The 15,886-nt window shown below is 33.2% G+C and overlaps 2 protein-coding genes across 2 annotated transcripts in view; one reads left to right on the plus strand and one right to left on the minus strand.

The window, feature by feature from the left end:
- LOC129906842 (elongation factor Tu) overlaps positions 1 to 7,503 on the minus strand; it is a 153,674-nt gene extending 146,171 nt beyond the window's left edge. The window contains exons 1-5 of the mRNA XM_055982794.1: positions 7,036 to 7,503; positions 6,874 to 6,965; positions 2,374 to 2,910; positions 2,088 to 2,316; positions 1,810 to 2,023 (exon numbers count right to left, since the gene is read on the minus strand). Of these exons, the coding sequence (XP_055838769.1) occupies positions 1,815 to 2,023; positions 2,088 to 2,316; positions 2,374 to 2,910; positions 6,874 to 6,965; positions 7,036 to 7,384 (1,416 nt within the window). The 5' untranslated portion in view covers positions 7,385 to 7,503 and the 3' untranslated portion in view covers positions 1,810 to 1,814. The remainder of the gene's footprint in view (positions 1 to 1,809; positions 2,024 to 2,087; positions 2,317 to 2,373; positions 2,911 to 6,873; positions 6,966 to 7,035) is intronic.
- Positions 7,504 to 13,921: 6,418 nt separating this feature from the next.
- The window catches only part of LOC129906854 (DNA replication licensing factor MCM4), a 32,108-nt gene continuing 30,143 nt past the window's right edge, over positions 13,922 to 15,886 (plus strand). Inside the window, exons 1-3 of the mRNA XM_055982805.1 lie at positions 13,922 to 14,153; positions 14,226 to 14,412; positions 14,480 to 14,597. Coding sequence (XP_055838780.1) covers positions 14,087 to 14,153; positions 14,226 to 14,412; positions 14,480 to 14,597 — 372 coding nt within the window. The 5' untranslated portion in view covers positions 13,922 to 14,086. The remainder of the gene's footprint in view (positions 14,154 to 14,225; positions 14,413 to 14,479; positions 14,598 to 15,886) is intronic.

The following is a 15,886-nucleotide window of genomic DNA, read 5'->3' on the forward strand; positions in this document are numbered from 1 at the left end:
GAGTCGTGATTCTGAAATAAACTCATTGTTTCAAGAGCATGTGTAAAGTGCAAATCAGTGAATAAAAGTGTGTACTTTTCCGGTGTTTTTTTTATAATAAACAAGTAAGTTGCATCCAACTAAAAATAAGTAAAATATTTTTTCCAAAACACCATATATGGGTTATCATGCGTTGGCGACATACATTACTGATTTTTATACGATTTTTATTTTTTTTTTTGTAAAATTAATTCGAAGACTTTCTATAAAAAAAATAAGTGTGTAAATGCTATAACTCGTGATGGCTTTCGAAGTGATGATGATCTAGCTTCAGATTCTGGCTCTTTTTAACATCAAACAAGCCATCTCCGAGCCCTTATATGCAAATCTTTAAAACCTACAATGTCACGAAAAAGAGGACGACCTTCAACTTTGGCAGGTGATCAAAGCAGATATGGAACAAAACAAAAAGGAGGTTGTTATACAAGTCACGGAAGTCCATCCCCATCTTATCCCGAAACTTCAATTCACTCACAATAACCAAGGGCAAAAGTCGTTGAATTCAGTGCCAACTGGAAACATCGACCATATTCCTGAATGGCAAAAAAAACGTAAATAAGTCAAATTTGCGGACTGAAGACGTACACAATGTGTAGAAAATGGAATGTGTTCTTCTGCTACAATGATATAAGAAAGACTTTGAATAAATTCCATGAATAAGAAAAGTCCATTGTAGTAAAAACATACTTTACAAAACACACCTTGAATGCATACTAAACCATATATGGGCTATTAATTTTTTGCTGGAAATCACCTTGCTGCATACTAACCCATATATGGTTTATGTTTTCAAAAATTTATATACACATACATATGTAAAAAAATAAAAATTTGTATGTAATACCTTTTTTCAACCCCTAATAAAGCTAAAAAATTGTAAAAAAAATTTTTATATCACTTCGATCATAATTCATGCAGTAGAGGGTTAATCAAACATTTGTCGAAACAACAAAAAAACTTGAAACTAAAACTTCGAAATAATTACACATATCGGATACGAAAAAATCATTTTTCAAAAAATTACTGTTTAAAAATGTGTTTTTTTTTTATTCAATGTCGAGGGTATCACAAATCAAACTAGTGATACGCCTGTGGTTCGCCGGGTTGATTTCAAAAATCAACGGTAAGCCTTCAACATTTCTGAGGACAACTGAATGTTGGTATTTTTCAAATTCATAGACAGTTTTTTGTGTTCTATTTTTTGTGTGTGCCGACACCGGTCCACCAGGACCAAAAATAAAAAAAGTTTGTTTTTTTGAGCAGACCCACCTATGGTATTTCGACACGCTAAGCCCGAATCCGAGTTCCGTTTGTCTTACAAAAGGCCGCTATTGAGTGAATTGCAAAAAGTCGACAAAAAAACATTATTTTGCATTTCACTCAAAACCCAAACGAAATTCGGATATAGCGCATCTAAATACATAATCCTAGATGGTTCTAGTTTGTTGTACATGCTACTTTCATTTTTTTGTATGTCGGTGGTATTACCATTATATCCAGAACAAAACTGACATTGCGAATCAATGACCCAAAATGATTGGCGGAACATTTTTAAATTTTAAACGATTTAGTAAAATGCTAAAGCCATTTTAGAAATTTACTAAGTTAAAAATCAATCTGCTTTTTGACTAAGTACCTTACTAAAGTGCCTTTAGTATTTTACTAAATCATTAAAAATTTTACGCCTGTGACTTTTAAAAGTGAAAACACAATTTTCTGAAAAAATCAAACCATTTAAATAAATTTTGCTAAAATCCAATTTTTTTTTATTAAGACTAGACAGCATCTTCTTGCATTATAACATTTGCTAACTTATTTCTCGGCAGGTTAATAGATGGCTTTCGATCTGTTATTATCCCCGTGGCAACAGTCATACCATTTTCACGAATAGTAAATGCCTGTCCCGGTGTCATTACCATTTTCCTAAATAAAGTTATCAAAACTTTGCCATGTTCTCCAGGCATCATCATTCCATTAGAAGGAACTAAAAAAAAGGACAACTAAATATTCAAACAAAAGCTTAAATTAAATAAAGAAACATTCTATACCTAAATCAATTCTTGCGGGAACATTCCACGTCGTACTGAACAACTGTTGAATATATTTCGACATAAGCGGCCTTGATCGGCCACCTTCTGCTCGTGACAACAAATACATTGATCCTTCGAAATGATTTGAAATATCTTCAGAACCAGCTGCACAAAGTAACATTCCACGTTCGACTCTTGAAATCTTAACCCCACGCAACAATGCTCCAACATTCTCTCCAGCTAATCCCTGGAAATAGAAGACATACATCAATTTTTTGTTTGAAGAATTCTAATCGAAACAAACCTGTGGAACACTCTTTTTAAAGATCTGTATATCACTGACTGTTGTTCGGATGTTTTGATTAAATCCCAATAAATCTGCTTCATCGTTCTTTAGGATGGTACCTCTTTTGATTGTGCCCACAACAACAGTTCCTCTTCCTGATACTGTGAAGGCATTATCAATTGGCAGAATGAATGGCGACTTGAAATCTCGAGTTGGTGTCGGAATGAAATTGTCTACGTGCGAAAGGAGTTTTTCAATCGAAGGAACTCCATACTCGGATTGATCTTCTCGCAGCGCTAACAGCGCAGAGCCATAAACCACTGGACTGTTAATGCCATCAAAGCCAAAATCACTGAGCATTTCCCGCATTTCAATCTCTACCAGTTCAAGGACTTCCTTATCCACCAAATCAGCTTTGTTCACATAGACAATGATTTTCTGTATGCCAACTTGCTTTGCCAGCAAAAGATGTTCTCTTGTTTGAGGCATTTGTCCATCGGTAGCAGCCACAACAATAATAGCTCCATCCATTTGTGTCGCACCTGAGATCATATTCTAATGGAAAGATAGAAATTAAAGAAATAAGAGAGAAGACATTGGGTGGTATGCAAAAAGCTTTATCTCAGTCTCATGAGTATGAGCTCTGAGCTTGAGCTCTAGATAGTGAAAAATTTTCAAAACTTAATCGTTTTGAAAAAATTAATTTCTTAAAAATATTTCTTTATTTTTTTTTAAATAATCGCTCATATAGTTGAACACTGTCATAATTTAAAAAAAATGGTTTTTCAAGAAACGAGTTTTCTTAAGTGTTGGGACCACCACATAAACGGCTCAACGTTTATAAATTGGTAGATAACTTTCGCTTTTCCCTGGCTGAGAACTTTAATGTTCTATGTCTGCAGGGGTTTCCATAAGACATAGAACTTTATAGTTCTCAGCCAGCGATTTGTTAAGATTATTGAATGAAATAAATTTTATTATTTAGTTAATAAACAAGGCTTAAAATATTTGACCTTTTAATTTCTAAATTTGAGCAATTGTTATTTAGAGAGCATAAAAAGCGACAATTGTGGTCGTTGCAATGTTTGAACAGGTGTAACTTCTGCATACACCAATATAATTCATCAAAATAAAATGTTTTACCTAACAAGCTCAACTCAAATATTAATATTTTAATTTTTTTCAAGAAAAAATATTGAGTTCTTCATTTTACTTTTTTTCCCTAAAGTTCAAATCAAAATCACGTCCAAATCGCGTTCAAACCGCGTCCCAAACACGCCCAAAACGCTTCCGAAACGCGTCCAAATCGCGTCCCAAACTCGTCCAAAACGCGTCCTAAACGGGTCCTAAACGCGTCCATAAAGCGTCCAAAACGCGCCCAAAATGCGTCCAAAACGATTCTAAAACGTGTCCAAAATGCGTCCAAAACGCGTCCTAAACGCGTTCATAAAGCGTCCAATAGGAGAAAAATGAAATTTAATTTTTCCGGGAGAATCTTGTTGCAGAGCGAAAAGTTCTTCGTGCGATTTTGGTCCTGTATGCATTGATGGTGATTGGAGATGAAGATACAACAACGAACTTTACGGGTTGTTCAAGGACACAAGACCAAGAGAGTTAAAGTGCAGCGCCTGAGATGGCTAGGTCAGCTAGGAAGCAGCGATCTAAAGATAGAGCTGGCTGGCGAAGCTTGTTGGTCAAGGAACAAATCCAAAGCGGATTGTAGGCGCCTTACGGCGCTGGTCACCTGAAGTAAGTACACTCCTTTTCATCAGAATATCAAAAGTGGTACGTGATCTAATAAGGTTTTATTGTTTTTTGATAGTTTAAGATGTTAGGAAAAGCAACGGCTAAAATTATTTCAAAATGAACCATAACTTTCCCATTGTTTTTTTTTTGTAAAGTATTTTTTGAGGAAAAATTGATTTATTTTTTTTCTTCATCAGAATAGATACACCCTTGTTATTTTTAATGTTTTTGTGGATTTCGGGAAAATTTACCTTTAACTGGGAGTTTCCAAAGTTTCTTAAGTTTAATTCAATAATCATACTACCATTTTGAGAAACATAGGTGGATTAATAGGTGGATTTTGCCGAAAACACCTTAATAAATAAAATAAAAAATGAAGGATCCACCAGAAATGGTATGGTTAAAAAAAATTTTACGAGGTGTGAATATTATCTATCCAGACTTCAGATACAGACATTCTGTGGTTAAAATACCATGAATGGTGGTAATAAAAATGCAAGATTAGTAAATTTTTACATGTGCTACCAGTTTTGGTGGATTAACGACAAGAATAAAAGTGAAAAACAGTTTTTATTTGTAATTTTAGGACAGTAAATAGAATGGTCATTAGTCCCAATCTTCTAAAATGGTTGAATTTTGAAAAGACAGCATCACTAAACCAAGAACAGAATTGTATGCGTTTAAGGTTTTTAAAATCCTATACCACATGAAAAGTTGAGTGATATTTATTTGGATTAACGAACATTAAATTTTGATGTCCTTGGTGAGTTAAACTATCAGTTTTACATTCTACGAAAGGACTAAAGGAGAAACCATTTTGGGCTCATCTTCATAGTTAAAAATGAAGTGTTAAGGCATGGGAGAAAGTAATTTCTTATGAGAATACTGATAATGAATTTCAAACGAAACGAATATTCAAGTAACTTTTCTTTAATTCTCTAGTATTTGTAAACCAGTGTACTGAATTTTTCAACAGGACCACGCCTCCTCCCACAAAAAATGCTCTCTAAGATAATGGCAGGGAGTGCAAAATTAGGAAGTATGTACATTAGGGTGTCCGTTATTTCCCAAAGTGATGTTTTCGGGGATGACACCCCCCAGATCGAAAGTTTAGGGCCTAAATAAGGGGAAATTAGCAAAAAAAATGTTTTGGAGGTCATTAACCCGTGCCTCTAAGGTCATACTTTCCCCATACAAATTTGTATGGGAAATTTTTAACTCATACATAAAATTTTTTTTCTCTCGAGTTGAATCATCTATTTTTAAAATGTTTGTTGATTCTGGTTGGAAAATAGTTCCTTTAAAAGATTACATTCAAAATTTCCCGTTAAAAAATTTTTTTATATTTTATTTCGGTTTTTGAAATTATTAGCTGTTCTCGTAGTTTTTGCTTTCACCTATCACATAATTTTAAATGCAGTTTTATTGGTTTTTAATTCTTTTTAAATATTGCATTCAAAAATTTGTGTATAAATCAAAAATTTTAATTTTTTTAATTTTTTTTTTGAAATTTTTGCCGTTTTTATATAAAATAAATATTATTAAATACTTTACCCTTTCTTGTTTGCAACTTTTTTGATGTCATTTTTTAGGTGAATAATTTTTAAACAAAATTCAATAAAAAAATTGTAAACATATCTTTTTTAGTTCGAAAAAAATAAATTTAAACGTATAAAAACGGCAAAAATTTCAAAAAAAATTTAAAAAAATTAAAATTTTTGATTTATACACAAATTTTTGAATGCAATATTTAAAAAGAATTAAAAACCAATAAAACTGCATTTAAAATTATGTGATAGGTGAAAGCAAAAACTACGAGAACAGCTAATAATTTCAAAAACCGAAATAAAATATAAAAAAAAATTTTTAGCGGGAAATTTTGAATGTAATCTTTTAAAGGAACTATTTTCCAACCAGAATCAACAAACATTTTAAAAATAGATGATTTAACTCGAGAGAAAAAAAAATTTATGTATGAGTTAAAAATTTCCCATACAAATTTGTATGGGGAAAGTATGACCTTAGAGGCACGGGTTAATGACCTCCAAAAAATTTTTTTTTGCTAATTTCCCCTTATTTAGGCCCTAAACTTTCGATCTGGGGGGTGTCTCCCCCGAAAACATCACTTTGGGAAATAACGGACACCCTAATGTACATACTTCAGTATCTGCTATAGAAAACAGACCTGAATCTTGTTGAAAATGTTTGGAAATGTCTAGCCCGTACCGATGGAATTTGTGATCGTTGATTTTAAGACAAAAATATTTCCTAACCCACCATTTAACAATTTAGGGAAGAGATTCAGATAGATTGCATAAAAAAATTTAACAATGCAATTCCTGAACAGTTTTGTAAATTTTGTATGAATAAAAATGCTATACAAATAATAAAATAATTATAATACATTTTTAAGGAGAACTTGGTTTAAATTCATTTCAATTGTGTCTATGGGAAAAAACGAATACTGAACATTTGAAAAGTCGTGTACCTATTCTGATGAAAAGGTGTTTAAGTAAGAAGGAATCTTGTTCACGTTAAACTCAGGATAGGGCTGAATGTAATTCCTGAGACAACTAAATTTCAGTCTCAATATTTTACAAGCTTTACTGCATTTAAATGAGACAGAAATCTCTTAAATGAGATAGATCTCATTTTTATGAGAATGGGTAGTCTGAAAACAATTTAGCATAGGAATATGAATGCTATTAAAAGTTCAAAATAATGAGATTTGAGACTGGGACAAAGCTTTTGCCATACAAAATATTGTCTTACTTTAATATAATCAGCATGACCAGGACAGTCGGTGTGGGCGTATGTTCTTGAATCGGTTGCATAACCAATGTGACAGGCATTGATTGTGATACCTGAAAGGATTTGTGTTTTCATAAGACACCACTTACATCATAAAATTTACATTATATTAATCTTACCAACCTCTAGCTTTTTCTTCAGGAGCTCTGTCAATTTGATCGTAAGGTATGTAATCGGCCAGACCTTTTTTGGCTAGAACTTTTGTTATTGCGGCTGTAAGAGTTGTTTTGCCATGATCAACATGACCAATGGTTCCAATGTTACAATTGGGTTTTTCAGGTTTATCTTTTGTGGAATAATTCTTGGCTGGGATGGTTTGATGAGGTTGTCTTGTTGTGGTAAGTCTTGGCCAGGATGTTACTCTACTGCTCAGTGTTCTGCTGTTGTTAAGGTAGATTGTGGCTGATTTTGAATGTGATTTGAGTTGGAGGAAGATTTGATGCCTTCGACATAGTTTTGTTATTGTATTCATCTTTGGAATTAGCGCAAATAATGTTTTGGATTTGGATAACCAGACTTTTTTTCTCTTTGGAGAGGAAAAATCCAACTTTCGGCTCCAAAAAAAATCCACTTCAAACAGCTGATTTGAGAAATGTCAAAAGTTTTGTTTACATATTTTAGGTATGTTTGTTTTGAGTTGTGTTTCTTTTGTTCGGTTGTTGATTGGAGGCAAACGTACGTGGCGCCACTAGTCGCCATAATTAGAACTAGTGTCAAAATTGAACGAAGCTACGTAGCTTTCTGTTTTTATTTATTTATTTATTTATTTATTTATTTATTCAACTACAGACTACGTGTCTAAGTTGTTAAAATAGTAACAATAGTTATTTTAAAAAATTTAAGAAATCATAATTAACAATTCAATAGTTTCGTCTTTAAAATATTTTTTGATAAATTAAAATCTATGTTTTGATAATATTGATTAAAGTCCATGCACATAATATTAACAGGCTCATGAATTCCATAGTTAACTCTGGATGAAGCCGTATAAAAAAATGAAGGGTTGCGAGTAAGTCTTGGGCGAGTGTTGATGTTCAGCATGCTGAGGATAGAAGGTGAATTGATTGATCCGGATATAAGTTGGTAGACAAAAAGAACATTGGTGACTTCTCTCCGTTTCTTAAGTGTCGACAGTCCAAGAAGCTTTAAGCGATTTTCATAAGCCGGAAGATTTAGATTCGGGTCCCAAGGGAGATGTCGAAGAGCAAATAGTAAAAAGCGTTTTTGAACACTTTCAATTTTATTTATGGCTACGTCGTAGCTAGGACACCATATACAGCTACAATATTCAACGATGGGACGGACGAGAGCACAATACAAAACCTTTAGAATATGAGGATCATTGAATTCTTTTGAGAACCTCATTATAAAACCGAGGCGACTCCTTGCCTTGCTTGTGATGATGTCAATATGAGGGTTGAACGACAGCTTTGTATCAAATAAGACACCTAAGTCATTGAAATGTTCAACTCTTTCGATCATGTATTCTTCAACAAAGTAGTAAGATAAATAGGGGTTCCTGCTCCTGGAATAGGACATTACTTTGCACTTTTTTTTGTTAAGTTCCATTCCATTTGTATTGCACCATTCAAATATTCTGTCAATGTCGTGTTGTAGAAATAAATAGCCATTTGGGTTCGAATAACCGTAAAAAAGTTTGAAGTCGTCAGCAAATTTGAGAATTTTACAATACGAAATATCCTTAGAAATATCATTGAGAAAAAGGATAAATAAAAGTGGTCCAATGTGGCTACCCTGTGGAACTCCGGATAAGACATCAATTTGCTTAGATATACTTTTCTTAAAGATGACAAACTGTGTTCGTGCTTTTAAATAAGATTTTATCCAGTCAAGAAACCATTCAGGAAAACCGTATTTTGCCAATTTGTTAAATAGTATGGAGTGGCACACTCTATCAAAAGCTTTGCTAAGATCAGCGTAGAAAACATCAGTTTGGAGGCCATTTTGCAGATTGATGTTAACATTGTTAGCAAACTCCAATAGGTTTGTTGAAGTTGACTTCTGCAAGCAGAACCCATGCTGCTCAGGGGAAATTAATCCTTGGCAGTAAAATTGAATATGTTTGCAGACTATTTTCTCAAATAATTTTGGTAAGCATGAGAGTTTCGCAATTCCTCGATAGTTTTCAACGTTATTCTTATTTCCACTCTTATGAAGAGGAACAATAAATGAAGATTTCCACAGCTCAGGAAAAACACCAGTTGACAGTGAACAATTATATATATACGTAATTACAGAACATATATAGGACTTGCTTGCTTTGACAAATATGGACGGAATTTTATCGGGACCGGACAAACAGTTACTTTTTAATTCGTCAATATATTGCACTACTTCCGCTTCAGTCAATCTTATAAAAGGTATATCACAGGTTGGAAAACTTAAATCTATATTATCACAGTAATTAGGATTGCTCGAGGTATATGTCTGTTGGAAGAAATCTGCAAATATGTTACTAATTTCTTTATCACAGCTAGAAATTTTATCTTTATATTGCACGGTTGACGGATATGTTGAACTTTTTCGTTTGGAGTTAACATATTTCCAGAATGATTTCGGATTACCTGATATATTGCACTTAATTTTATAAATATAGGCTTTGTAAGTTGTTTTTAAACTTGTGTTAAATAGCTTGCGATAGTATAAGTAACGGTTATAAAACTGGATGCAACTCGTTCTTTTCCATTTTTTGTGACATGCGTTTTTAAAGTTTCGTAAGCGTCTTAGATCCTTATTTAACCAATTCACTGATGGAGGATTTGTTTTTTTTCTTATAACAGGAACACAAAAATGAATACAATTACTTAAAACAGCATAAAAGTTTTCAACACATGCATTGACATCACTTATACTTAAGACACTTGTCCAGTCAAAATCGATAAAAAATTGTTCTAACTTCACTAAATCGATTTTACTAAAATTAAAGTCATGGTCTAAGTTAGGTTCAGCAATAATATTTGAAGAAATTTGATGATCGATTTGTATATTGCAATTAAGTACGTTGTGGTGAGGTACTTTTGGCAAAAGCCAGTCATTTACACAAACAGTATCACAGGAAACAGGGAAATCAGTAAACACGAGATCAAGAAATCGACGAAATTCGTTTGTTAATCCATTAATTTGAGTTAGACCACATAAGTGTACTGTCTCAACAAAATTTCTTTGAAATATTGGACCATGCTCTAGCACATTATAAGTATATTTCAAATCATCATCCCTTTTCCATTCAAGATTTGTTAAATTGAAGTCCCCAAAGATAAATATATTACTCATAACTGAATTTTCAACAATATCCGATAAGACGTGAAGACGTGATATAAAGATAGACTTCTCAGGTGGTACAACAACTAACCCGTCCGAAACACCCTCATCCATTTCGGAAGCTATTGGGCCGACGGTTTGCGAGCTAGCAGTTTTATCACCCAAAAAAGATCTTTTTTGCGACACGGTAGGAGAATAAGGGATTTCTTCAATTATTGGTGTTGAGTAAGTTATCTGCGAAGGAGCTACGAGAGATAGTCTCGACCCTGTTGGAACGCAGATAACGTTATTTTCTGTCTTCTTACGTTTTGGCGATAAATCCTTGTCTTCGAAATTCATGTCGTTGAAGAGCAATTCATAATCAGACAACTTTTTTTGTATTTTTTTCAAATCATTTGTAATATCATTAAATGTTTTTTTAGATTTTTTAAGGACTTGAAACAAATCAGTAGTTTTTTTGCAGTTGCAGTTCTTACAGAACCAGCGTAAACCATTACCAATTTTAAGAAGACCTTCAATTATTTTGACATTAAGACCAGCACATTTCATATGGGCAAATCCATCACATAACCAACACAAACACATTCTTTCTCCATCGCCAATAATTTCTTTACAGATAATGCAATTCATTTTAGTAGACGTTATAATTCAAATTTAAATAAATAATAATCTAAAACTATGCAATTGATATCGGCGTGTTTGAGTTTATGCAATACTAATTTTTAAAATTTAGTTTGCCTAAAAGTATGCAATAAGAAATTTACAAAATAAAGAAATCACTCAAGATAAACTTAAATATTAAAACAAAAACAAAGAAGTTTGGAGAGTAAAGTAAAAATGACTCACAGAAAACAAAGAATTACGATTAATTTTCTGGAACAACACAATGTGAAAATCACAATTTAACACCAAAATATGAATAGTTAAGCAGAAATTGTGTTTTAAAACAAAAATACCACTTTAAAATTTCACTTTTAATGTTTTATTTATTTTTTTCACTTGATAAAAACCAGGAAATACAGATAAAAACACTATAACGATTACTAACACACAGCTTAAGCTGAAAGAGCAGCGATGTTATCTCAAGTGGAAGAAGTGAGAAAAACATACAGTCATATAGGTCGTCATTGTTGTGGGACAGCTGCCTTACAGACAATTGCATAAACATATTAAAGCCATGGTTCAGCAACTTTTGCCTTCTGAAATCGGTGGTAAAGCTGATCTGTACCGGTTCAAAGTTCATATAATGTTAACATAGACAAATCCATGCTTTAACCAAAGTTGAACCACAGCTAATCCGTCAAAATCAATCGGCAAGGTAAAAATCCCTGAACCAAGTCTGAACCACGTTTTTACAACTACTGCCCTTGAAGCAAGAAAACGGAGTTCTGTTTGATTTCTCCATTTGGACACGCCACCCGACAAACAATTTTGGTTCTATAATGCTTTACAGATGTAAAATTGTTAGTAGGGCATTTTACTCACACATTTACAACTTTTTGTGTATGAACACAAAGTCGAAGGAGAAATCGTGGTGAAAATACCAATACATCCCAACTAACATTTCAGCTTCGGTTAAGGTATTACAAAAGCTACATTTCAGCTTCTTTTAAACTTTAGTAAGGTTGTTGTGCATGGAAAAAGGAGAACGTTATACAAGTTTGACTCTCTATAAGGATCTTAAACGAAGCTTTACCGAAGCTTTGAGATTTGACAGATAGCTTCGGAACAGCTTGTATAGCTCTTTAATACATGTCTTATCGAAATAAAAAAAAAAAAAACAACTACAAAAACAAAAAAGAATTCTTTTTTAGCAAGTTTTAAATCATGAATTTTATCTTTTGAAATGATATTATATATAACATTCCATTAGTGAGTATTTAGTATATCTATTAATAATAATTTGAAAAGTATATAATTTTACCACACCCAGGAATCGAACTTCGTATCTGCTTGGTAGTAGTCCATCACTCTACCCACTCGGCCATCCTAGTATATTCATTAATGAAATCAAAAACATAATCAGTTCAAATAGCAGAAATGTCAAAAAAAAAAATGTCCGAGCTAAATTATTCAATGTCAAAAACAAAAAGTGTCCGAGCTAGATTATTCAATATCAAAACCAAAAATCAAATAAAAACTTGGTAATTTCTGTAAAGCCTCTATAAATTCACTAAGCAAGCTTATCCGAAAAACAAGCTTTCTTCGTTTAAGTTTCTTTAACAGTATTGAAACAACTTATTAGAAGTTATTAAACAAGTCCGAGCTTCTATAAGCGATTAAATTCTGAAGCAAGCTCAATACAAGCTGTTTACAAAGCAGAACCTGCGAAATCTTAATTTATAGAAGCTGTTGTGCTAGTTGGGATATGCAATCGGCTCCGCGGTGATTATAATTACCATACTAATCGTTTTCGTTGTCGAGTTCGGACTCACTTCGGAGCCGATTCGGACCAAGGTCGGACTCGTTTGCTTGAAGGGTGGCCCTTAAGAACTTGAACCAAAGCTGAACAACTTAAGAGAAATTTCAATATAGTTATAGACAACATTAAACATTTCTTGTATTTTCACTCTTGTTTGGGTAAAAAATGTGAGCTGAGTCCGACTTCGGCTCAGAAACTGGTCCGAAGGCGGCTCAAATTAGTATGGAAATTATAATCACAGCGAAGTCGATTGCATATGTATTGGTGTGGTGAAAATCTCCATTCCGAGAAAACGGAGCCGAAGTCGGACCCGAGTCGGAGCAGCAAAAACCTACCAGAAAGAGGAACAAAAAAGGGATGACGTTTCGCATTTGCGACCAAAAAAAGAACCAGATTTTTTTTTTTTCACTGAAACTGTTTTATTTTTTTTTCTTTATTTTATTTTCACAAACACAATTTTTATAACTATTTTCTGGTGAAGGCCAGCGGCAGGAGAACTCGATGTAATTCGACAAATTGTGGATGTTAAATGTATGTGGTGGTGTCAGGCTGCCAAAGAAGATTTCCTAAGAAAAACACAAAATGATTAGTTTATTATTTAAAAAATCACTGCGCGAACACACTCACCCATATTAATTATCGATGAATTCTTTTTTTGGCTTAAAATGATCCCATATTATAAATATAGTAATTTAATACTAAACAAGGCGACACACGACACGCCACAAACACTGCAAGAAAAAAAATAAAATGAAGTTGACGTTTTGTTTTTCTGTTCCCTTCGTCTTTAATTCGTCAATTTTCCTTTTCGCACTTTTTCACCACGATTCTCGTTCGACTTTTGTGTTCATACACAAAAAGTTGCAAGTAGTGTGTGAGTGCAAGCCCGATTTTCGTGTTCTGAGGTCGGAGTTTCTTTGTTGAACTCAGTTTTCTTGCTTGAAGCCTGGTACGCTGCTCGCGCTAAATTTTAGCTCCCATACAAATTATCGATAAATATTAGCTGAGCTAAAATGGATCCCATACAAATTATCGATAACTTGTATGGGAATTTTATCTCAGCTAAAATTTAGCGCGAGCAGCGTACCAGGCTTGAAGGGAAAAAAGAAACTATTTTAAAATTATCCAAACTAGAAAGTATACTGAGATCACAAACCCAATATGGAACACATCTAATACCATATTGTGCAAATGCCTTAATAACTCTAATTTGTAAACCCATTCAAAAATTCTCACAATCTGCCAAAAAGCGCTGTAATCGTTAAAGAGAAATTCAAAATAAATCAAAACTTTTCCCGCCACTTTTGTTGATCATCGTGCAAGTTGTTTGTTATTTTCTGTCGGCATCAGAATATTGTTTTTTTTTCCTTATTTTATTTAATAAATTCTTTAAATAATTTAATAAAATACTTTTAATTACAATCAATTATATTCCTTTTGTTGTGTTGTTGAAAGAATAAAAGTTAAATTATGTCAAGTCCTGCTAGAACACCAGGAAGGAACAATGTCAATCGTGGTCAAAGAACTCCAACAAGAAGTCAGTCAGCTAAAACTATATCATCAAAATTTTGTTTGTTTTAACTTACACTATCTTAATTTGTATTTAAAGGACCCTCTGCTCAAGATGCTGAAACTCCAATGCGAATGGGAGCTCGAGCAGTCGCTTCGGACAATGTCAGTCTGCCGCCAACTTCACCAGGCGGCGTTAGCGTCCCTCCAACAAGTCCAGCTCGAGCAGCTCCAATTAATATGAGTGAAATTGATCTAAGTTCACCTTTGAATTATGGTACTCCAAGGTAAGGAATCTATTTTTTTTTGTTTTCGGGATTTTAAAGCTTCAAATTGGATATCTCCTTTTTCTAGTTCCATGGGATCGATTAGAACACCTCGATCTGGTATTCGTGGAACTCCAGTGCGTGCTCGCCCTGACATTCGCACTGACAAACGCATGAGACAAGTAGCAGTCGGGGCACCAGACTCGGTAAGTTTTTTTTCATGTTTTTCATTTAATTTTATTTCATATAAATAAAAAAAAAAAATAAATAAGTTAACAGTCAAGTCAATTAAGTTTATAGAAAATAAAATATCCCAATGCCCAGCCGAGTAGGAAAAGACAGAAAACCCCAGAACAATACCCCTGCGATTGTTTCTAAGAAAAAAATAAAATTGTTTAAATTTAATTAATATTCTGTTGATAGTGGAGTAACTAGAGCAAATTATAAGGGAAACCGGCCAAATAACTCCGATAGCTCAAACGTCGGTAATTAAAAATGTTTTAACTTCTATAGGTTAAAAATTGCCAATGTTGGGGATAGTACGATAACTAAGGCGGTGAAAATTAGTAACGGATTCTTGCCGAGGCACAGTGTGGCCAATCACGAATCTAGCTGGACAAAATTAATAACTCGCGTTAAATCGACTTTTTTTCTAAACAGTTTTAAACAAATGAATGTGAATAGATAAAATTCTATAAAAAAGAAATATTTTTTAAAAAGAAATCTATAATTTCTGCAAAAAGTGGGTCAAAATAGTGATGAAGAAAATGCATTTTTATAGTATTTGAATTTATGTTTCCGTAAACGTATTCTATGATTGGATATACTTAATTATTTTAAAAAACGCTTGAAAAATCTCAATAAATAAAAGCTCTATTGCTATTCACGAAAAAAGAGAGGCGGAATAATTAGTTTTTATTAAGAAATAGAACTTTTACACACGTTTTTGACAGGTGACATATATGATTTATTTTCTCATTATCATGCTTTAAATTAAAATTTTAGCAATGATTTTAATTAAATATGCTTCACAATCATAAAAAATGGCATCACCTTTAAAAATATCTGCAGATAATTTAAAAAAGTAACTCCTTTTTGTGCGATGCAAACTTGAAACAGAAGGGCCTATTAAAAACAGCTGTGTTTATATTACCTTCGATGTTTTTCAAGCTAATAATTCTCTAAATTTCTTCGTGACCCTATTTCTGGCCTTTTACACTTGCTTGCTTTTTGCATTAAACTTGTTTAAGATGTTCCGAAAGAAAAGCATCATTCATCAATGATAATGCCTCATTAGTTGAAAATTCCAGTAGTTTAGTACAACGGCGGATCCAGGGGGGGGGCACGGGGGCACGTGCCCCCCCAGAACTGGTTCATACTTTAAGCAAATCAAATTAATAGAGTTGTTAAATTATATGAATAATTACAGAAAGTACTTGAGTGAAACTCTTGTCTATTTCTGGCTGGAAATGCGAATTTTATTGTTTGTTGCATC

The sequence above is a fragment of the Episyrphus balteatus genome, chromosome 1 (assembly GCF_945859705.1).
Source record: "Episyrphus balteatus chromosome 1, idEpiBalt1.1, whole genome shotgun sequence".
Lineage (NCBI taxonomy): Eukaryota > Metazoa > Arthropoda > Insecta > Diptera > Syrphidae > Episyrphus > Episyrphus balteatus.